At 51.8% G+C, this 23,653-nt stretch overlaps 6 protein-coding genes across 6 annotated transcripts; 3 read left to right on the top strand and 3 right to left on the bottom strand.

Moving 5' to 3' along the window:
* Nucleotides 1-3,302: 3,302 nt before the first annotated feature.
* Nucleotides 3,303-5,449, top strand: ALT_8194 (homeobox domain-containing protein; the record flags this gene model as incomplete). Its single annotated transcript, XM_033561589.2, has 2 exons — nt 3,303-3,632; nt 3,683-5,449. The coding sequence occupies 2 exons, from the start codon at nt 3,303-3,305 to the stop codon at nt 5,447-5,449; spliced, it is 2,097 nt and encodes a 698-aa protein (XP_033417480.2).
* A 677-nt stretch (nt 5,450-6,126) lies between these two features.
* ALT_8193 (histidine phosphatase family protein) lies at nt 6,127-7,353 on the top strand (the record flags this gene model as incomplete). Its single annotated transcript, XM_033561588.2, has 3 exons — nt 6,127-6,258; nt 6,314-6,529; nt 6,628-7,353. 3 exons carry the CDS (start codon nt 6,127-6,129, stop codon nt 7,351-7,353), a joined length of 1,074 nt encoding a protein of 357 aa, XP_033417479.2.
* A 611-nt stretch (nt 7,354-7,964) lies between these two features.
* ALT_8192 (putative nuclear localization protein) lies at nt 7,965-10,437 on the bottom strand (the record flags this gene model as incomplete). Its single annotated transcript, XM_033561587.2, has 3 exons — nt 7,965-9,880; nt 10,013-10,171; nt 10,332-10,437. 3 exons carry the CDS (start codon nt 10,435-10,437, stop codon nt 7,965-7,967), a joined length of 2,181 nt encoding a protein of 726 aa, XP_033417478.2.
* Nucleotides 10,438-16,352: 5,915 nt separating this feature from the next.
* On the top strand, nt 16,353-16,883 carry ALT_8191 (uncharacterized protein; the record flags this gene model as incomplete). Its single annotated transcript, XM_033561586.2, has 1 exon — nt 16,353-16,883. The coding sequence occupies one exon, from the start codon at nt 16,353-16,355 to the stop codon at nt 16,881-16,883; it is 531 nt and encodes a 176-aa protein (XP_033417477.2).
* Nucleotides 16,884-17,889: 1,006 nt separating this feature from the next.
* Nucleotides 17,890-20,792, bottom strand: ALT_8190 (uncharacterized protein; the record flags this gene model as incomplete). The annotated part of the gene is made up of 3 exons (XM_033561585.2): nt 17,890-19,770; nt 19,817-20,581; nt 20,637-20,792. The coding sequence occupies 3 exons, from the start codon at nt 20,790-20,792 to the stop codon at nt 17,890-17,892; spliced, it is 2,802 nt and encodes a 933-aa protein (XP_033417476.2).
* Nucleotides 20,793-21,747: 955 nt separating this feature from the next.
* On the bottom strand, nt 21,748-23,172 carry ALT_8189 (S-adenosylmethionine synthetase; the record flags this gene model as incomplete). The annotated part of the gene is made up of 4 exons (XM_033561584.1): nt 21,748-22,748; nt 22,804-22,831; nt 22,943-23,000; nt 23,096-23,172. 4 exons carry the CDS (start codon nt 23,170-23,172, stop codon nt 21,748-21,750), a joined length of 1,164 nt encoding a protein of 387 aa, XP_033417475.1.
* Nucleotides 23,173-23,653: the final 481 nt, after the last annotated feature.

Below are 23,653 nucleotides of genomic sequence, written 5' to 3'. Positions count from 1 at the left end.
ATGAGGGAGCCCTTTCGAACAGCTACCTCGTGATTCAAGCAGGCGCTTCGACTGCATCATGAGTAGCGGGAGTAGAGGTATGGACAACCACCGCATTGACAATAGCCACAGAACCAGGAACCCGGAAACAGCCAATGAAAGTCTAATCGGCCCATCATTAGATACGAGACAACAACCTAGGGCGCTGCATGTGCAAATGCGAGCATTGGAGCAAAGGGGAATAGCGGACGAGAGCTGGCGTACAGATCCCGGGCACTGATCGTCGGGATCTGTCGACTATTGATGTTAGCCAGATTAGTGGGGCCTAGCTGACTCGCTTTCAGCCCTTTCTGCGGCTCATGGTCTGTTGTCGGCTTGCAGGATGTAGCTCTTCGACTTGAGGCGGAATACGATTAAAATGCTTACGAAGCGATTAGCGACCATATGCAAAAGGGATGACAGAAGCGCCAGAAGGTGCAAGACCTGCGTCGACTGCTTGGGGTGGTACTGCAAAAGAAGGTTCAGAACAGCAGCACTACGTTACGTACTGACCACTGCCAGCACTCTTGTGTTGGGCTCAAGAATGTGCAAGTCCCGTCGTCGAAGAAATACGAAGTAGAAAGTACAAAGACAAAGATCCCTTCTGGAACATAGGCACAGACTGGTCTTCCATTTGGCCGGAAGATTGGGCTGTCCGATGATCTCCTCCGCATGGCCCGTAAACCATGTGAGAAAGACGTAAGGTAAGGACTAGTAAATCGAGTCATAGCTTCATCTCATGCTTAATACAGTCAAGAAGCCCTTCCCAAAAAAGGTGAGATAACCCAGGTCCTGAAGCCCTCTGGAACATCGACACCCCAATAATTTACCATACAGTAACAGCAATACGTCTGGAGGATGAAGAAACTTTGGGCAATCCCAAGATGGGGCCTGCTGGTGGGGTTGACGGTCCGCAAGTGCTAACCAGATCCAGAATATGTACATCCCAAGTGTGAGGACTGAGCCCATCAGAATCCACAGTGCTTGATCACAGGGCTCTCTAACATTGACAGATGGTCCAATGAGAGGTTGTTATCAGTCCAACGAGACACCACGCCCACCTAAGACATACAGGCAACAGCAATTCCGAGGATGTGGTGACGGTGGTGGTTTCCCATCAGTGGAGGCTTGGACGCAAATCCCATCTATGAATATGATAGCATCTTCAAAATGCTTATGTAGAGTACTGGGCACGGTATTTGTCATGCCATTGTTGCAACTTGCCACGAGCATGATCGTCATGACTTCAAGTAGGAATATTCGTTAAGGAGAGCCATATGGGCGTTGTCCTAGGTGCTTAGTTCCTTGGATAAACACACCCCTGGGACTCCCTAAAAGCTAAATTGGGTTTCAATGGCGCTAATGCAGGAACTGACGAAGGGTAATGAGAATCATCAGGGTAAGCCGTAGGGCTCTGGATCATGGAGATCGCTCAGAGTGCTGATACAATGGCATATTCTCGTTCGGCCTCTAGATACAGACTATTGTACGTACAATTTGTCATCGTGGAGGGTGCAAAAATAGACGTCCCCGCTGAGGCGGTTTCAAAGCGACACATTGTTTCAACATGCTATCAAAGTCTTAAAGTTATGCTGCTGAAGTAGGGGCTGATCAGGGCTACTGGACAATGGAATGCTTCGGGGAGGACTCGAGGAACGAGTGGTCAGTTTGACGAAAGCATGCAAAATCAGGCTGTTAGAGTGCCGTGGGATAACTGTTGACCCACGGCTGAGCTGTGAAACCTCATGCTACTTTGCATTCTACTGGAATGATTGTGCTTCTGCAGCATGAACAATGTGCATGACTGGCCAGTGGCGACAAGCAGTGCGATGATCTCGAGGCTAACTTGGGTCTTCTCTACTCTGATCCCATCTCATCACAATGTACACCAGGAAGAGCAAGACAGGATGATTGCCCAAACTAGCACACTACGATCCACAGTGCATATGGAATTGGTCGGAAGATGGAGAGTCCCCAGATCTACCAGATTTTCTCAGTTTTAACTTTTTCTTGAATTGTTTGTATCTTACTCTCTTTAGCCAGGTACAGTGGTCTTTTTGAAAGTCTCCTGCCCGAAGCCCAAGATAGCATTGCGTACGGATTGATTGCGCCCACGCCGCCACCCCCTTGAACCACACGGGAGGAGGCACCAGTACCTAGGCTTTGGCGGCTCGACTGTTATGACGTTGTACGGTACCTGATACGTTACAATCCATGGTACCCGTACGATCTTAGGTCCCCGCTAAACTGCATTGGGACAGAATAAGACATGGTGCCTAATCAGGTAATCTGTGTACTTCTCCGCTACATAGGTTGGACCTTCAGTGACTCGGATAAATGAGATAAAGATGATAGGATTTGGTAAAAAAAAGGAGCCCGTAGTTCGTTCAATGCCTATTATGTTCTAGCAATCGTGAAAATATTAACATATGAATCTTACCACCATACGAACCAAGTAAGGTGACACGGAAGTACCTTACCTCTGTGTATTGATGGGCCAAGCGGGAGGCGTAAAAAGTTCCCCGATCACCCAAGCAGGCGGTAAATACGGCGCTGGTACCAGACCAACTCAATCCAGCGGCCGAATCCTCGCAGTTCCGGGCAGGCGACCGTCCAATCATATCACTTCCCTCCACACCTCCTGCTCTCCTCTGCATCAGTCCATCAACTCCCAACTCCACTCTGCATCCTTTTCCCTTTTTTCCCCCCAAAAAATAATTATGTTCCTCAGTTGAGGTTAACCTCATCTCATCTGTCTATCTGTCTATACTCATTTGGCTGTCAATCCTTCTTCTCCGCCGTCCCTTTTTCCGTTTTGTCTCCTCTCAGTCTCTCTCAGTTTTTCCCCTTTCCATTTCAGGACCTTCTTTTTGTTTTCTTTTTCCTATTTCCCTTTTCGCTAATACAGTCACTCAGTCAACTCTCAGTCGTTCCCTTCTTTTTCCTTTTCTGTGGATTGTCTACTATATCACCTGCCTTCCGGGTGCCAACTATACATACTGTCATTCATTTATCTTCCCTCTTGCATCCGTCGAGTTCTACTGTCCATACATATACTAGTACAAGTACCACACCCATCACCAGCTATCAGTCACTCTCTTCGTCCACGACACTCTCCAGGTTGCATCAGTCCTGTACATGCAGCAATCCTTGACACTTGTTCCCTCTTCGATGAATTGAAGATTTGCTCCAGTCTTGCAGCCATCACTTCTCTACCGTCGACCCTATCGGACCATTGACACCTCCCCTATTCGAGCATCCTAACTTTCACCAATTCCTCCGCCATGAACTACCTACACCACCCATATGCCTTCGGCGGTCATAGTGCAGTTTCATTCGATCAATCCATAGCCTACGACCCTGCCATGGCACACCATGCCATGGTGCACCCCATGGATGGCTACCTATACCCTCACCCGCCATATGAGATGGTTGACTACTACCATCAACCGATCATGGACTACGAAGAGTACGCGGAGAATCTGTCCCGTCCGAGGTTGACCAAAGAACAAGTGGAGACGCTGGAGGCCCAATTTCAGGCTCACCCCAAGCCCAGCAGCAATGTGAAGCGCCAATTGGCCGCGCAGACAAATCTGAGCTTGCCTCGAGTTGCCGTTAGTTTATCTCAAGAGAATGCAATATGTGACATGCGCTGACCAAACAGAATTGGTTCCAAAACCGACGAGCAAAGGCAAAGCAGCAAAAGAGACAAGAGGAGTTTGAGAGAATGCAAAAGGCTAAAGCAGAGGCCGAGGAAGCCGTTCGGAACAAGAGCGACAGTGCGGACGAGGCATCTGACTCAAACCAAAGCGATAAGACGACCAAGGAGGAGACCAATAAGGCCAACGACACCAAGAAATCGGAGTCGGCTGCGTCAGGCGAACAAAAGAAAACCTCTACTTCATCTCGATCGAAGCATCAGAAAACAAGGAGTGAGTCGGCTCGAGAGGCCACTTTCGCCTCGTTGCAGAGAGCTCTCAACGCCGCCGTGGCGGCTCGTGAGCACTACGGCAGCGAGTGCGAGCAGGATCGAAATGACGACAACAGTGTTGGAGGATCTGTCTCCCCAACGACGTTCCCCCTGAGCGCTCGGGTCAATGACCATGATGACTCGGAAAGCGCCCACAGTGCTCTCAACACCCCTTTCTCAGCATGGGAGAGTGGCAAAGATTCTTCAGCTTCCTGGACCTCTCAGGACGCCCAGGAGCCTTTCGGATATACTGGCTTGGCCACACCTTCATTTCCCCAGACGGAAAGTTCGCTGCAGCATGTCAGTCAAGGTGAAGAGTGGGCGAGCCAATTGGCGACCTCGGCTGAATCGCTGCCCAGCCACCGTGCACCCATGGATGTCGGTTCCTCGTCATACGGAACCATCCATTACACTGTCAAGCCGGAGCTGTCAAGGCCAGGCTCGTCCGAAGACCTTGCCAGCACCTTGCAGGGCATTGGAATCGACACTAGTGGCTCGCCTCATGGTTTGTCGCAGCTGACTGGCCGGTCTTCATGGAAAGACGCTGGAAAGGAGCTCGACCTTGCTGCGCGGAGAAAGCGACCGAGGCCGGCGGCCATTGGCACATCGCGGTCTAGCTCGATGCTGGCCGGGTCGTGTGCCATGTCACCGACCATGCGCCTGCCGAACGGCACTGGTCAGGCGGTGAGACAGTCCAAATCCGCACAGAGTCTCGGCTCACGGTACGCTGGTGTCAGAAAGGCGTCGGCCGCTCAGCGGTCGCCTTTCAACCTGGCAACCTTTGCCGACGCGGGCACTCTGAATAGCAAGGCCGAGATGTCAAGCATGCTGCAACCTACTGCCACAACCGGTGGGTTGGCTCCACCAACGCCGCTGACTCCGGAGGATCTTCACCACTTGCTTCCAGCCACTCCCTCTGACGGGGGGTACTGCCTGTCGGCGCAACCGACCAGCCACCTGTTCCCCACGACTCAGCCCATGCAGATCAACATCGCGTCTCCTCCAGCTACTCCGCTGGCAGTAGACATGATGTCGTCGTATTCCTACCATGGAGTCGCTCCGCCAATGTCCGCCCCTGCTCACTACACAACCTTCCCGGAGTATTCCTCTTGCGACGGGGCCCCTCTGACGGGCCGGAGCTGGGCTGATGCTACATCAATGCCTCCGTCGGGACAATCGTTCGCCGCCCGCTGCCAGATGGAGATGCCATCTGTGAGTTACGAGCAGACTGTCGATCCGACTAGTGCAACTGCAGATATCGGGATGTTCTCAACCAAAGATATCGACATGCACATGTCGACAGGAGCGCCGACCGAGGATGCGAGGCCCACTGAGTTTCAGATTCAAGAGTTTCCTGAACAGCAAGAGATCCACCGATTCGTTGCTCAGCAGCTTCCATCGCACAAACCCAAGGCCTACACGTTCGCCGCCAATTCTACGCCCCACAATTTCCAGAACTGACGGGCCATCTGACTTTTCTTGCACGGTTTTCCTGGCCGTCCTGTTTCATATATTGATATTCACATGGAGCTTATACATACTTGGGTGTGCTGTTTATACTCGGAGCATTTCTGCATTATACTGCTGGTGTCTTGGGCTCTTCACTTCATTGTCCATTGAGCTGAGCTTAGGGCTCGCTTTTTCTGTCGATACGTTGGGATTGCATCTGTTTGAAGCGACTGGTTATACATACTTGGAGGATATGACTTCTACCTTACCATCTTTACCCTAATACATAATATGATGAGGTTACTCACGTTCAATCAACTTCAGTAACCGTCCAAGGAGTGAGTGGGCTCTAATCAAGTCATAGTTCATATAAGTAGCCTTCCATATCTAGACTAATCTCCGACTTCTCCGACCGTCGAATCACAAACAATAACTAAACCACCAATGGTATTATCCACACGAGAATGCCTCCAGACCCCGTCCTTTATCCACTAGACTAGCTAGCGACGCACGTGCCGGAGTGGTAGGTAGTAGGCATAGAGGCCGCGCACTCGCAATATTGCGATATTATCATTGACCCAGCTTACGATATTTGTTGTCGGACATTGCTAGAGTATAAAGATGGCGACGACCGTCTTTGCCTCTGTCTGCATCTCATCAGCATCTAAATCGCAAACGCCAATCACAAGATGAAGTGTGCAATTAGTCTCGTCGCTCTCGGCCTCGCTGCGACAGCACAAGCAGCTTACTACGAGTACACCACGGTAACGGGGTACTTCCTCCAAGACGAGGCCAGCACCGACCCATCAACCTTTGACTACGTATGTCCACCCTACCCCTATCCCCTAACAATGACCCAAGCTGAAGAAAGAACAGACAGCCAACAACTTCGGCCTGATCAACCGCACCTACGACACAGATGCGAACAACGAGAACAGCAAACTGACGCAATGGCAACGCTTCTACAACCACGTCCACGAACTGAACAAGCACGCGCCCCATAAAACAGAATACAAGGTTTTCTTCTTCGGCCGCCACGGCGAGGGATGGCATAATGCCGCGGAGAGTCTTTATGGTACTCCTGCTTGGAACGTACGTCTCCCCGGCACCCTCCCCCTCATGCCTGCCCTCACCAAACCCACCCCCCAAATCTTCATTTCCTTCCAGAAAAGCTAACGAAGGAAAAAAAGTGCTACTGGTCCCTCCTAGACGGCAACGGCACGGTAACCTGGTCCGACGCAGACCTCACCCCCTCGGGAATTGCGCAGGCCCAAACCGCCCACGACTTCTGGGCTTCACTGATTGCCAGAGACGGAATGCACACGCCCGACGCATACTTCGTCAGTCCGCTTACCCGCGCGCTGCGGACGGCGAATATCACGTTCTCGGATCTAAACTTGCCCAAGAAGGCGGCGGCGTTTAGGCCGCTGGTGATGGAGGGGCTGCGCGAGGGGATTAGTCTGCATACGTGTGATCATCGGCGGAGTAGATCATACATTAAGGGGTTATTCCCCGGGTGGGAGATTGAGGAGGGGTTTAGCGAGGAGGACAAGTTGTGGAATGGGGTTACGGGTGAGACGAGCGCGGCGCAGGATGTGCGGAGTAAGGATGCGCTGGATGAGATGTTTGAGCGGACAGACACTAAAGATCTGTTTGTGAGTGTGACGGCGCATTCGGGCGAGATTGCGAGTCTGCTGCGCGTGCTTGGGCATCGGGCGTTCTCCCTCAAGACTGGCGCGGTGATTCCTGTGTTGGTCAAGGCGAAGAAGTCCTCGAATAAGTATGCGCCTGAACCGACCACGGTCTCCTGGACTACGTCGGCGCATTGTACGGCGCCGCCGGTTACGTCCGTTACGGCGTGTGTGTGTGCGTCGTCTGCGGCGCCGGTCACGACGCCTTTGGCCACGGGGTTTTAACCGAATTAGGAGTGGTGATCAGTGACTACAAGGATGAGATGTAATATGTTAATCATGTAATTGCTACACACTCTTCCTACAAACACGCTTGGGGCAGTATATCAAATTGGTTCCCCGACTATAGACACAACAATCATCGCAGGGACCGGTATGCCAGAAGGAGAGATGACACCGACAAGTCAATAGGCACAGGTGCATAGAGTAGAGTGGGCATGACATAAAATTCATGCATAACAAAGAAGCAGACAGAAACGCAACCGAAGACTCAAGTGCAAACCACCAGTCCATCTATGAGAACATCGAAGCACAGATCCATGCCACATGCAAATGAACCTTCACCCCACGAGAAAACACCCAGAGAATTTGCATAGAAATCGCAAGACTAGATACACAACGCAATCGGGTATAACGGCGGGTATAAAAAAAGGAAATGCGCAGATTATCATTAAATAAGATTCCAGGCGGGAAAAAAGATGGGAGAAATGATCAATACCTTCGCCGGCGCCTCGTGTCCATGAACGCCAAGTCTGCAAAACGCCCGGCCATGAATAATATTCCCCTTGCCTGTCGTTCCTCGGATGCATTCTCCCAAATTCTGCTTATGTTCTTGACTAATAGCCCGACCACCCTCCTAGGGGAGTTCCGCCTTGGCCTGGCTGTGGGTGACCTGGTTGCATCGGCCCACCGGGAGTAGATGGCCAGCCGGGCATGGCACCCCCGGGGTTCATCCCCATCGCCATTCCTGCCTGAGGGTTTCCTGCCATAAACTGTTGACCTCCGGGTCCTTGTGTGGAGGGATACATGCCTCTGGCGGCTGCGACAGCATAGGGACTGGCGGCCCCTCCGGGGTAGCCCATGGATGCCATAGCTTGTTGCTGCGGCGCCTGCGGATGATGCATCTGGTACGCCTGCTGCATCTGACCCACAGACGGGCGATGTTGCGCGCGCGGTGACTGCGAGGGGTGATGTTGACCCTGAACAGCGTGGCCCATGGGCGAGGGAGATTGCTGTGGAGCATGCATCTGGGCCGCATACTGTGGCATCCCACCCCCTTGCGGGCCACCGGCGGACATGGGGGATTGTTGCGGCGGCGGAGGTGGCTGACCCCACATTTGCTGTTGTTGCGCCGGGTACCCATACGGTCCGGTTGGTTGCGGCGTGCCCCCGGACATAGCAGGATTCGAGCGCTGATGCATCAGATTGGGCCGAACTGCGGGCATGGGCTGGATGGGAGACTGCGCAATAGGGCCCTGCTGGTGTCCCGTGGGCGCTTGGAAGGCGGCCTGACCGGCCATCATCGGCGCCTGGTTGGGAAGAATCGCCTGCGGCTGCGTCGAGCTGATCAAGCCCGTCGACGCCATCTGAGGCGATTGCAAGGGCTGGGCGACCGACGCGGTGGCGTCCAACTGCCCGGGTTGCGAGAGATCCGCGGTCTCGGGGACCTCGCGCTGTCTGGAGTAAAACTCCTCCAGGCCCTTCTGACGGAAACTGCGCTGGTTGCTCAGAATCTTGTTGAAGTCGGCCGTGTGCGAGGCATGGTTGAGGATTTCAGCAGCCGAGCTGGGCTGCGACCGGTCTTGGTACGGCTGGCCCGTGATCTCCTGGCGCGCACGAGGCATACTGTTGTACTCCCTCAGCCGGGGATCGTCGGTGGTGGTGGCCATGTGAATCATCGGCAGAGAAGCCAGCGAGGACGAGGACGGGCCCCCGACCGGCAAACCATGAGGCATGGCCTCGAGCGCATTGCTGTAGATGACGTCGCCATGGGTGAGGGTCGGCAACAAATTCGCAGCATTGGCTGCCTCCGCGGCGGCCGCGTCTCGAGCCTTGCCGGCCCCCGGTCGTTTTTCACCAGCCAGGTCATCCTCGGTGAAACCCTGCTTTCGCGCTTTGCTTTCCCAGTAATCATCGCGCACACGCCGTCCATTCACGATGACCCTGCTGCCGAACTGACGAAAGATGGACTTGGCCGAGACAATGGCAATCTGGCGCGACCGATACGAGTACGGCAGAACGTCCTGCTGGATGAGGTCGTCTTTTTCGATTTGCGATGCGATGATCTTGTGCAGAGATCGGTTCTTGTTGAACAGCAGGTACGAGTCTCGATACCCAAGCACCCGTGCGCATTCGGTCGCCAGCATGAACAGCTTATTTCCACGGAGCGGCACACGGAATGTCCGACATTTGAACTCACGGCCGCCTTGGGGGTAACCCATGGCGTCCACCTTCTTCTCGCCAGCCTCGTCAAACTCCTTGGGGATATACTCATCGCCTTCTTCGTTGAGCTGGTCGGTGGTGTGATCTCTGACCGTGGGCAGCGCCTTCACTACAGCGGTTTTGGTGGGTGTCGCCTTCTCTGGGGGAGATGCTTGCGGCGGCGATACATTCACACTGGTCTGCTGTGGAAGCGACTGCGACTGCATTCGGGGAGTCTGCACGCTCGCACTCCCAGGCGATTGTTGACTCTGACTGTCGTGGGCCCGTTGCGTCTTGGGAGGACGACCTCGTTTTCGCCGACCCTGTTCATCTATTTACGATAAAATAGTTAGCATCAGTAACACCAAGAGAGATGCGTGAATGTATAACAGAGAAAACGCGACGAAGCGGCTCGACAGTCTCGCACGGCACCTTGACCGTGGAAGATGCGACGCGCACATACCGTCATCATGGTCACCATCCGCGCGCGAGTTTGCGCGTTGATCGGGGGTGCGACTGCGCTTGATGCCACGAGGGGGATTTAGGCCTGCGGGGGTAGCTATTGACGTTGGAGCTGCTGGCGCTGAGTCTCCCAAGGAAGGTGAGGGAAGAACAGCGGCGACTAGCAAAAGGCCGTCAGTTTGGAGGCTGTCGCAAAGGACGAAGTATCGTATAAATAAACCACGACCCTCCGTGATAAGCGACAGTGGGATCGCTCAAAGATCATGACATGCAAGAGATAGAATGTAGGGAGGTTGGCAGATACAAAAGGGATAGCATACCGGAATTATTCAGAGCAGCAGGATTGATGGTTCCCGACCCATCGACAAGCTCGCCTCCGATGCCATTCATCGGGGCGGGGACGGAGGTGTGGGATGTGCCATACATGGCGGGCCAAGGAAGGACGGGGGAAGGCAAAGTTTGATGACGGCCGTCAGCAGGGCCGTGGGCGCGTCAGCGAAACGCGAGCAAGAGGTGTCGAGAACCCCAGTGACGGGACAGGATGGGCGGAAGTGAGTTGGCAAGCGCAGCTGCAGTGGGATGGGAAGAAAGGAAAGAAGGAGAGACTGCCACGACACAAGTTGATCCTTGACTGGGATGTGGGAGATCACGACGCGCATGCAGTTGATGATGGAATCATGGACTGGATTGGAGAGGGGAAGCAGTTAGTTCAGTTTTTGGTTGGTGGTTGGTGATCACAGTGAGTGGTCAGTGGTGTGTGGCAGAGACAGCGGGATCAGCAGGAAAGGGTTGCAGATTCAGATGATACAGGTACGGTAAGGTATGGTACTGATAGTAGGCACCTTTGAGATGGTGCAGTTGGAAAGAATAATGAGAGAGAAGAGCAGTATGATAGAGGTAAGGTAAGGTAAGAAGGGGGAAAAGACAAGGCGGTGAACTGATGCGGAATCACAAGTGTGGCTGGAGAGTACACCGCCACAGGAGGCTGAGGCTGATCAGGCAGGAAACTGGGTCCTCCCAAGGTTCCTTGCCTGCAGAAAGCGGCGGGCACCCAGTCAAGCGCCAGGGAAACACGATAAGGTGGTCCAGAATATCCGAGTTAGGCTTGATTGGAAAAGGGAAAACAAACCCGATGCAATAAGAAATAGCTAGCGGTAGTAAACAGTTTGATTGATAGGGAACGCGCGCCAACCAGCCGAAGGAATCAACCAGTGGGTACACGGAACAGCAGCCAGTGTGACGATAAACTGCCTGGGTGCATAAAAGAAAAGCAGGTAGGGAGTATGGGGTATGTGTATTGTATCGTGTATTATTCGAGAATATGTGCAGCGAACGCGATAGACGAGGATTAAACGTGTGATGGACAGACAGACAGACAAACAGATTGATCGATACGAGTTCGATAGATTATCCTGGTGGAAATAATACGTACCTCAAAAGGACAAGCCAGACAGAGCGACACACCTTCGCGGGTGGAGTGGGGAAGGAAGTAAGCACAGAGATGAAAGTTTACCCAGCAGGAGCCGATGTGATGAAGGAACAATAATAAGCCTTAGGTATAGATATTACTTTAGTCGATAAATTCTGGCTTCTGTCTTGGGTGTATGGACTGTAAGGAGCATCAATGTATGGAGAAGGGGGAGGGGTAAGTTACTGTCCATGGCGGTATCTCAGACACAAATTGGGCCAGTTGACCAACGGTGGAGGGGGCACCTGGCGGGAGGCGGCGCCACTAGGCCCCTGATTGGCGGCTGGCCCTCGGATCACAGTCCAACCGGGTGAATCCGTGGCCACTGCAAACAGAAAGATGCAAGTTGCAACAATAATTACCTCTTAGGTATGGAATTATCTCAGTGATGTCGGGAACCATTTACTAAGTAATCTGATATAAATACCTCTCTACTATCTCTGAAAAGGAAAAGAGGAGATTATGACGACATTGGGCCATGTCAACGTGCTCTCCTGCAGAGCCCACGCGAACAACGAAAAATGTAACCAGCCTAGAATTTCTCGGATAGCGCGGACAGATTTGAGCCATGAGACGAAAGAGTCAAGAAACATGACTATTGACTACCCAGGTAGGAGAGACAAGGCCTTTCTTGCAAGATCCTACCAATGGAATCCTTGGATCGCTTCTGCAGTCTAGCCATAGTCAAGGGTATTATGCAGTAGTCTGCCGCCAGCAAGATTACGAAGCATCAAGCGATATGGACGGAAGAGCGAATCAGGATCAAGATAATTCACTAGTCACAAGATATCTGATATCAGGGTAGTATCTTGGTATCTTCAGATCTTGTCGCATTTGCCTAATAATAGCCGAGACATTATGCGACGGACAGTACTATTCTCCATACTCTTCAAAAACAAGCGAGCAGGTCCAGTCCCTACGCTGGATAGGAGGAATGGAGAATAGCCTCTTGAGTGGGCATCTTGAAATCTGCCTGAAGTACTCAGTCACTAGTGCTATGATTCAAATGGCGTCGTCAAGTATGTTGACAAATCAGCTCAAGAATGTCGGCAATCCTATTGTCCTTATCTGATGGGCGGAACCATTGTCAATAGTTCCAGATCTCTCTGGTCAAAGACCAATAGACAGTACCTCTGTGGAGTGGTAGCCGAATGAGCTCGGATAATACCCCGAAGAGTGAGTCAAATAGGATAGTATTCTAGCCGACAAGCGATCGTCAGCATGGATGGAGTATTTTATGGCGTCATCCTGTACTCGCGCAAGATCTTGCGCCTTTCCATTTCAGGCCCAGTCACAAGACAATGCTGCGCATTGGCTCCAGCTTTGAGAACAGATTCATCTCGGTTCCATCTCCTCCACTGTTCCTTCGCTATCAGCCCCAGGTGGTTTTTGAGAAATGGCGTACTTAATGTCGCCAGAGAAAATAGACAGCATAAAATCTACCAGCATTAAGAGGTACAAGACCAAGAATAGAGTTGAGGACGTGCAACTCAATGTAGCAGCGTCTAACCGACATGCAGCGTATAGTTGCACAACCCCAGTGCTACCTAAGCTTTGGTGATCTCTTCCATCCTCTCAGCCACTCGGCTCCCAACCCTGATTCAGTTCTGACTCGCCTCGTGGGCTAACAAATCAAGTATCCAGAGCACTGCCCACTCCATCCCGGTCCAGGCATCCTAGAGGGGCAGATGACCTGCGAAATTATCGGCATTAGACATTGTTGTAGTCTTGTAGAGGGTCACTTGAGCGGGAACTAGAGTCGATCAGGGCCGTGCACGCATACTCACATTCCAGACTTGTCTCACCTTGATGACAGCTGTGCCACCTGCCGTTTGCCTCTTTCTCTGACTAGACGGTCCTCATCTTCCTTCGATAGTCTTGTCGGCAACGGGGCTTGAACAGTTCGCTGTGAGGCGAAAATGATGGAATATCATTAAGCGTGTCGATCCTCTAGGAGGGCTCCTGCTCGGGTGGTGGGTGTTATTCTCTGTGGCGTAGATGAAAGGCCTCGCTCGGGAGATTGCGCGGATATTGCGAGGCAGGCATGCAAGTCATTAGGCGGTAGATCTAACCTGGCCGCTTTCGAGCGTTTGGTGGCGCATGTTCTTCGGATCTGCGTCAAGACGCGATACTGACTCATCTCGACAAATCCGAGCAATTTGTCTGATAAAGACAGACGGATCGACTAGCCGCACATTCAAGAACGTAAAACGGACAGCCCCGTAGGAGTATCAAAAAGTAGACATCGCCATAAGCACGAACAACGGGCCACGCCAGCAATGACTGGTCATTTCCATTTGATAGAATGAAGTCCTTGCATCAAGCAGGAGATGGTTCGCTTGGAGTACACACAACCCACGGCACTGGCAAATATTCCAGAGTAACCTGACGGCAGTGGCTGCAGGAGTGCGTTGGTGTATGCTATTGCCAGGGAAGAGGAACTCGCTGGGAGTCAAGAGAGTGGACGACTACCCATTAGGATTAAAGTCAGCGCACTGCAATTGGTATGATTCATGAACCAATCAGTATGGGTTAACTTACCTACTTGAGTCCTGTCACAGCTGTTGCCTTGCGCATTGGCTTGTTGAGTCAAGACAACAACCATACCGCCCAGTACGCGGCCAAGTTGCCTTCCACATCGAAGCCTGGCATCGGCGGCAGACTGAGAAATCTAACCATTGGTATAATTTGTTGAGCACTCGAACCACTGAGCTAAAACGTGTCAAGACAACCATTTCTAGCTAGTAGAAATGATTGTGCAGCAGATATCCAACATATTTTAGGAGTTGTCCGTGAATGACATCCCATGTGCTTCCCACTATCGGAATTTCACGGACTGTACGAACCCTGCTACTCGATTAAGAATGTCATTCGTAGACGACTCGCGACAGATCCAATTGAAACCAATAACGCTGCGATAACAACCTGCTTCAAATGCACTATATCACCACTATATTTCAGTTTGTGGCCAACCTTACCTCGAACCAACCACAGTTCATCCACAATATCAACGTGTCTGGGACAGTGGCGCTCAGGCATGTCTTCGAAAATAAACTCACAGCCAAGATGCGGCCCAAACTCTATTTCGTGTATCCATCTCCATACTGATAGCTTCTCTATCTTATCTCGATAGCTAGCTTCTGGTTGAGTCGGTCCGAAAGCAAGTAACCAGAGTTTTGATTGGGAACCATAGATGGATTTCATGTTATGATGATTCATGACAGATGTGGCCAGGGCTTTTAGGTGAGGAACCATCCATTATCTGCCGGATGCTCTTGCCATAATGTATGACCATATGATTCGATCGATCGACCTGAATGCGAATTACTAAGGTAGATAACAGTTGGAGTCTGGAGTACGTACCTCAGTCTCCAGAGTTCACCGGGACTCATGCTCGAGTCAATGACTAATGACTAGCGATCTTTCCGCGGGAACCCTGACTACGCGGTCTTAGGGCTTTGGACTCGACAACCCTCAAGAAGTGCCAAAATTTGACATACACTTCTTGACAGAATTTGGGGATTCATTTCTTTTTTTTTTTGAAGAAAATAACCTAGAGTAACTGTGATAAGATACTTGCCTTATGCAGAAATTATGTTGCTTAGACGATGCTATGTAGGCAATTCGGTCTATGCGCGAATGGAAGAGAATAACCCCACAAAATACAGCCAATGATCATCATGTGATGTGGTTCTCGCTACCCCACTGGTGTACGTACCTTACTTTAGGGGTCCGCTGGAAAAACCCACACAGTCCACAGTCGATTTCTAAACAGACACAAATAGAACAAACCGCCAAATAAATCGTTTCACAATCATTCAAAGTTGGTAAATACATCCAAACAAATTATCCTGTACAAGACTTTTGATATTACGAGTAATGAAGATCAGTACTCCGCATTTCACCACGCCAATCCCAGCTGCAGAACAGGCTTGCTTTTCTTGCAGGTGCAGGGGGCCAGAGTCCAGATGCCCAGACCTGCTGAATCCTTGATATCTGACTGGTTGCTGGGCGATAGACTAAAGGTTCCATGGATGGCCGAGCCCTTGCAGACCCACTGGCTGGTCAGCTGCCAAACTTGATTTTGCGGTGGAGAAGAGAGCGCCTAGAGAAGAGAAGGAGAAGAGGCCAAGAGGGGTCTCCTCTCGGTCTCCGGTGTTCGAGAAGAAAAGCTTCCCGGGTAACCGCTGAGAGCTGGTCACGCAATTTCTGATTTGACTCACTAGAACTAGTTGAACATCATGAAAAATAGCAACTGTGGACCACTGTTCCAAAATATTAGCATATTATATTAATTTCAATGACTATTGTATTCTAATATGATCACTAGATTATCAAGAGAGGAGACTGTTACTCTTGGTGATCAGTGGTCTAGACTCTAGGATCAACCGCACGCAGAATTTTGCCTGCCTTAGTCCCTTTGTTAGTCCACCCTGCTTAGATAGTGGCCCCCCCGGCTTGACTGTTTTGGGTCTCCCGGGCGAGTGTATAAATCTTTGTCCCTCCGGCACTCGTCCCCCCTCGGCTGCCCCTCGACTCTCTTTGTTCTCTCTCTCTCTCTCTCTCTTCCCCCCGGTGTCTCTCTCCAGATCACCTCCATCATCCTCAGAAGCTCTCAAGTGTGTCACGATTGTGATTCATCATCTTCCCAATTAGGACAATCGACATCGCCACTCCTCCCATGACATCACCTGATCTGGTACTCTGACGCGTATCGCCATACGCTCGACATCATCCCGGCCGGGAAGTCAAGGAATCATCATACGATTCCCTTCTATATCATATTTGACCTGAACATCTACTCTTCATCCACTTCAAATCAACCATTCACTCAATAATACAAATGGCTGTTACACTATCAACCACTCCCTCCATGAACAAGCGCTGGCCTCCTCTGGCCGACAAGACCTCCCTCCCCTACAGGCTCACCACCCTCTCCAAGCAAAAACTCGCCCGCGAGGCCACCGCGCCCGACCCGGATATCAGACGATGCCTCGGCCACTTTCGCCTCCACTGCACGTCCATGGAATGGGCCCAGCGGGATATGACCTCTCGCATCAACTCGTTTGATCTCGATTCCGACTCGGAGGACGAGGAGGAGATATATGACGATGAGGTTCCAGAGGTGGCTGCACCAGAGGTGGTGGAGCGTCTTGTCGAGAAGGCCAGCAGTGTTACCATCACTGAACCCGCCGCTAAAGAGGAGACGACGCTCCATGTGAGCTTTGAAGTCGTATCAAGCGTCCCTGCCTCTACTCCTACTCCGTCCACACCAACACCAACAACAGAACAAGAAAAAGAGAGCCTCCTGGAAAAAGGCCGCAGTTGTCTGGAAAAGACAGTCCAGATGAAACATTTCTGGCCCGCCCGTGGGCCCTGTCTACCTGTTCGCATCGCCGGGTAGCCGGGTTCTCAATCATCCTCACTCTTCTACACTCTACTCTTTCGCACCGACGAACAGGAAACAAAAGTTTCTGCCACTCTCCCATCTTAATACACTACCAACACTATAATGACGAAGTTACGACGTTACGACATTTTTTCAGTTCAAAAACGGGGAAGCAGGCAAGCATTAGGCGCAGCATACCTCTTGACGAGGATCTGGAGGAGTTGGACCGGTTTCTATTTCTGTATCCATTAGCCATGCATCACTGGCCATCTGTCTTAAAGTATATATAATATTACAAAAATCATGAACCAACAGACTCTCTTTCTCTACTCCGTACTTTCCACTCTGTCAAGCCGAAGATCACCCAACCCAACGAGTCATACTCCTTACTCCGTAGTCCGTAGGTACTTATCCGAATACCCGAAGTCCATCCAGCCAAGAACCTAGTCGTCAGCTCCTGCGTCTCAAAACCAATAATATTAAACTCATGATCTCAGTCGTCGCCCAGCAAGTTCCGAACAAAAGTCCGCTACTCCACAGATCAACATCGCCATCGCCATCGTTCTCCAAAGTCTCCGTCTCCGTCTCCGTCTCCGGCCTCCACAATCCGGATTGTGGACTGTTTCGTCCCATGTGGGGTCATGAATCCTGAGACCTTAGACCTGGAGACGGAGGAGGTAGGATTTCTCCGTTAATCCTTGCCTCACTCTTTGTCGAGTCGTTAGAACCTATCTATCGTAGTGCATGTCCGGAACTCATTGAGGTCCTTTGGTTGAATGATAATTTCATGGCTGGGGTTAAAGTGTACTTGTAGATCATACAGTGATTGCAACTTGAACCACGATGTACATGCATGATTTGGCATTCTTTCACTGTACTTCTACTGTACTTGAATAAAAATGCAAGTGACTACATATATAACTCCTTACCATGCAGCCTAACATGCGCCGACGAATGAGGAAAACCCCGAATGCACCGAAGAACGAGAAGAACGCCGCCGCAAACAATTCACCGAAACAAATCAAACAAGATCATCATCCCATCCCAATTGCTCGTAAATAGATTTCTCCGGTGTCACAGGCACCGTCGAAACGACCGGCACAGCCAGTCTGGCGCTACTCTTCACTGGTGTGGTCAGCACGGCTGCGGGGGAGGCGCCAGGGATATTTCCTTGGACGACAGGGGTTGGCCTCGGCGGTGTCTCCATCACAGTAGATGATTTGACGCCGATGACCTGATCCGCGGATCGCGGTGCAATCGGCGTGGATGGCGCGACGTCGGTGGATTTAGGGATCGGGCGTCGGGGGACCCGGAATAAGTTCTTTGCTACGCCCGGGGATGCGTCGTCTGTCGCGGTGTCCATCAATTCCAAAGACTGCGCCGGCCGTCGAGATGGCGTTTCCTGGATGGCACCCATATCCCCCAAACTCAAACCAGGAGCAGCCATAGACTCAGACGCCAAAGTATTGGAGATGAAGCTGGGCCGGAGTGTAGATGCTGGAACCACCTGTGGCTCACTCGCAAATGGCGAGGACCCGTTCTTCCTAGCCGACGACCGCACGAGATTCTTGAATGGCGGAGGCAAGCTCGTAACGGCGTCCTTCTTGCGGTTTCCCTTCGGGGTCGCCATGACCTGCACGCCTTGCCCGAACGGGTTGCGGACGGGGTTCTTGGGTTTTCTTGAGCTGCCGCCCGATGCCCGCTTGACTGCATCCTCTGCGATATCCTTTGCGACCAGTTCGCGATTTGGCTTGCGGAGCGCATTGATCGCCGCGTCGAGCTCCTTCTTCTGCTCCATCAGCATTTGCACCTTCTTCAGTTTGGCTTCGTGCTGACGAGCCACCGCGTTCAGATCCACTTCGCGATTTTCCGCCCGTTTCGGCTTCTGGATGCCTCCTCTCGCACTGACGCTGAGCACCGGCAGCAGTGGCTCCATCGACTCGCGCTTGGCCTCTGATTGCGACGGCACAGTGTTTGAACGTCCCAGAGGCGGGGGTCGTCCTTGAAAGGCCGTTTGCTGGTCGGTGAGCACCCGCTGCAAGGATCGACGCGGATGTCTCTGAGAAGACTGCCGCTCAGTAGGCTTCCCAGGCTCTGTGCGAGACGTCTTCTTCGTGCTGCCGGATTGTTTGGCCAAAGGCGATATCGCGCCAGAGACACCGAGCTTGCGGGTGATTAACTTGCATCTGTCCGGCAGGCGCGAAGCGTAGAATGGAACAATGACCTCGGTGCAAAAATCCCGGACGGCATCGCTCTCGATCTTCTTACCCGTTTGACTGTCAAAGGATTTCGCGGACTCCGCCAAGGCTGTGTCATCGGTACTGACGGCATGCCAAATGCACAGCCGGTCAAGGTGCAGTTCAAGCAGCACATCCAAATCCTGTGGCTTTTTCTTCGATTTGGTCCTGGTATCGTCCGACGGCTTTTCAGACGAATCGTCCGTCTTTGATACCTCACCAGGCCCATTCATCTCGAGGGCCAACGTCTCCAAAATAAGCAGAATTTGCAACTGTGTCTCTCGTAGTCGCAAGTCCGCGATGTGCTTCTTGAGCTCTGCGTCGCGCGACGACTCTGCAGGAACCCCATTGTCCGCCAGAGCCCGGTCTCTCCACCACTTGCTAACGAACCCCTCCTCTTCTGGGTAGAGTCCGTTCTTGCCCAACTTTCGTTTCCTACTCTTGCGTTTCTTTCGCGCGTCACCATCAGACGTACTCAAAAGAACATCTCGGATGGTCGAAGGCAGAGTTTCACGATATTTCAAATCCATCTTCTTTGCCGTCAGAATAGCCTCTCGGTAGAAGTCTGCAAGATGTTTAGTTGTATTTGTAGAATCCGACCCGGACGCCTGGAAGGCGGCGCGGCATCGTGCCAGAGGTCCTTTGGCGAAATAAGCTACAGAAGTCTGGGAAAATTAGCATATAGACCACAAAGACAACAGAGACACCAACCTTGGAGATGTAGAGAGCTTGCAGGTAGTGCTCTCTCATAGCATCCAGCAGCTCTTGCGGAGATTGTGAGGGATCAGCAGGCCGAGTGTCCGCATTAGCAGCAACTTCCCCGAACACAGCACCATCAACATCCCGAGAATCGTGCAGCACAAACGGGATCTGCATGTCTGAGCTCGAACTCCGCTCCATTGGCAGCGCAGGAGGAGCCAGCGAGGGCCTTTGCTCGAGCAAATCCACAGGCGATATCTCTTTCAATGTCACGTCACCGCGAGCATCAACTGCTGCCTTATTAAAGACAAGCGAGACATCAAACTTTGCGCGCTTGGCAGACGGTGGAGTAACGGATGTTGGATCCTCAATTATGGCCCGCTGCCACCAGTCCTCTCCACTTTCTGCTTCCAACGGGAGGTCGGGCTGAATCTCCTCGCCGCACCCGGTAGAAGGGTTCCATCCCTTGACCGCAACAAAGATATCTCCCTCCTCCACACCGCGAGCCAGCTTCGACAGAGCATAGATGCCCCTCTTCACCCGCTCAACAGCGTACAATTCCCCATCAGGAACCAATCGCACAGCCAGAACGCACGGTTCAGTCCGAATCTGCAAACTCTCCTCCAAAAGAGGAATGTTGGCTACGAACAAACTTCCGCTCTGAATCTGCGACAATGCGGCTGGCGAATCGAGCCATGAGAACGGTAGACGGGATCGCGGGACGACAGCGATGGGTTCAAGGACGTAGGGTTCGTCTGATAAAGCTGCGGCGTGGGCCTACATCGGGGCAAGTTAACAACGTTGTAGCTGCTGTTGAAATGGTGAGACTCACCCTGATACTGATGGCCTTGCGGGAGAGTTCCCCTGTAGCTGCGTGATATGTCTTTCGCTTCTTCAAGGGAGGAAGAGTCGTAGAGAGATCATGGAGTCTGTTCAGCGAGAAAGAGCTGAGAGTTTCGAGCGCGCCGGAGGAGCGACGCGAGGCCATGGACGCGTCTATGGGGAATCATGCATTATGTTCTTGTCATTAGAGGAGGATGGCCTTGTAAGAGTAGATATGAGCAGTCGATGAATTCAACAGTACTGAGTACGGTCGGAACAATTGCCTTTTGCTGTCTGGCGAAGAATGATAGAAATGGGTCTACATTCGCCTGGTGGGGAAGGTCCTTCACAATTGTCGCGATTCGCGAAGACAAGCTTGGCGTCCGTCACGCGTCTCGTTGCAGCGACAACAACCAGAATGTCGAGTCTGCTTGATTGCGAGCATGTCGAGGACAGGATAATGAAGCGAGAAAAATCATTGATTGTCTTATGCTGTCTTGTCTTGTCTTGCTAGTTTAAATAGCGAATTATCGACATCGCGAAGTGCAATGGCTTCACGTGTCCCGATTTCCCCTTTGGGTAAAATGACAGATCTTCTACCTCTCTATACGTCAACGTTTTAAGATTTCAATCACAATGAAGATATGGTAAATGTATCGTGGATTATTCTATATAGCTAATGTTTAGATTAGCTCGAAACTACGGTTGAAGAAGACCAAGCTCCTTTCAACTGGCCATCGACATCTCTCCTTCGAGGAGACATCATCCGGAGCACATAGATCCATGTGCCACAGGCTGATCTAGCCAGATAGCGCTCGTAGTCTAGTAGATGGCCTCGGAGGAGGCATGTGTTGAAGACTTCCGCTCCCTGAAACGCCGAAAACATCCCTGCCCAATAGATGAAAGTGGTATCATGTTGAATTTATCCTCGCCCAAACCAGCCTCCCTTTTGCAGGAGACCATGCAGATATATCAATAAAGAAAAAGGTCCGAAGAAAAGAAAAGGCTTTTTCGAAATATGTCTATGCTCTCATGCTTTGAGTTGTTGAAAACAAAGCAAATTCATCACATTCGTCAAAAAACAAAAGACAACAAGTTCTACGCGGTCACTCAGGACGCATTTAGAACTTGAGAGTCTTGGGCTTCTCCCAGGGGAAGCTCTGGTTGGTGAAGTGACCGTTCTTGGCAGTCTGGAAGTAGATGGGCTTGGCAAGGTCGAGCTCCTTGACAATGACACCGGGGCGGAGATCGAAGTTCTTGCGGATGATCTCGACGAGCTCATCCGAGGACTTCTCAGAGGTACCGTAGGTCTCGACGAAGATGGAGAGGGGCTCAGCGACACCAATGGCGTAGGAGAGCTGGACAAGGACACGGCGGGCAAGGCCGGCGTTAACAAGGGACTTGGCGATCCAACGACCGACATAGGCAGCGGAACGGTCGACCTTGGAGTAGTCCTTGCCGGAGAAAGCACCACCACCGTGGGCACCCCAGCCACCGTAGGTGTCGACAATGATCTTACGGCCAGTGAGACCGGCATCACCCTGAGGACCACCGATGACGAAGCGGCCAGAGGGCTGGATGTGGTAAATGGTGCGGTCGTCCAGGAGCTCGGCGGGGATGACCTTCTTGACGATCTTCTCCTTGATGACAGCACGGAGCTCCTCAGTGGAAACATCATCGCTGTGTTGAGCAGAGACGACGACAGTGTCCACACGCAGGGGCTTGACGGCACCGCCGTCGTGAGCGTACTCAACGGTGACCTGGGTCTTGGTGTCGGGACGGAGCCAGGGGATGGAACCGTCGTTACGAGCCCGCGTCATAGCAGCATTGAGCTTGTGAGAGAGCAGGAGGGTGAGAGGCAAGAGCTCAGGGGTCTCGTCGGTGGCATAACCGAACATGATACCCTGGTCACCAGCACCGAGCTTCTCAAGAGCCTCATCGTAGTGGAGACCCTGAGCAATGTCGGGGGACTGCTGCTCAATGGCGACAAGGACGTTGCAGGTCTTGTAGTCGAAACCCTTCTCGGAGTCATCATAGCCAATGTCCTTGATGGCACCACGGATGATCTTCTGGTAGTCCAGCTTGGCATTGGTAGTGATTTCACCAAAGACCATAATCATACCTGAGCTGAATTAGCACAAGACGTCAACTGAGAGAGATGAAAATAATTAACATACCAGTCTTGGTAGCAGTCTCACAAGCGACCTATGCGGGGGCAAGTCAACATCCATTGAACGATTCGCACGGCAAAAGTTGGCGGAAATGGGCCCGGTCCAATCAAACCGGAGAAAATTTTTTGAAAAGGGGGGAATGTACCTTGGAGAGAGGGTCCTCAGCAAGGCAGGCATCGAGGACAGCATCAGAGACCTGATCACTGTTCAATTGTCAGATGGATTGAATGAATTGAAAGCAATGAGAATCTGAGACTCGTATAGGACACATATATCGTAAGAGAGGGGCAGGACTCACGCAATCTTATCGGGGTGACCCTCACCGACCGACTCGGAGGTGAAGAGGAAAGTGTTAGACTTCGCGACGCTGCCCATTGTGAATTGAGATTATGAATTAAAAGAGGGAAAGAGAGAGAAGGAAGAAAAAAGAAGAGGAAAGATGAGGATATGAGAAAGGTAGATAGACTGGAGAGATAAGTACAGAGGAAGATGGGAGGGGGGGAAGTGGATGGATATGAAAAATGGATGGAGGGGGAGAGGGAAAAAGGAGGAGGGGATTTTGGCCGTATTAATGAGGCGCCGATGGCGCCATCTTGCTCCGGCGGTGGGAAGAGGCAGAAAAGGAGGGACGCTCTCCCACTTTTCATCCGGAGTCCGAATGCATCCAATCGGTGCTGATGCTGGTGGCTGAGCATCAGTCTTACTTGGGGTACCTTGACAGTGCTGACAGTCTGACAGGAGACTTTAGCCCACTGTCCAATAATACTCTCTAGTTAGTGCGCTGTTAGCGTGCATAGGTCTATTGCAGGTTGCAGATGTCCCGCAAGTCGACGTACTAACCGAATAACCCGCCGAG

The sequence above is a fragment of the Aspergillus lentulus genome (genome assembly GCF_001445615.1).
Source record: "Aspergillus lentulus DNA, contig: Alt16, strain: IFM 54703, whole genome shotgun sequence".
NCBI lineage: Eukaryota > Fungi > Ascomycota > Eurotiomycetes > Eurotiales > Aspergillaceae > Aspergillus > Aspergillus lentulus.
This window is presented reverse-complemented; position numbering and strand designations above follow the sequence as displayed.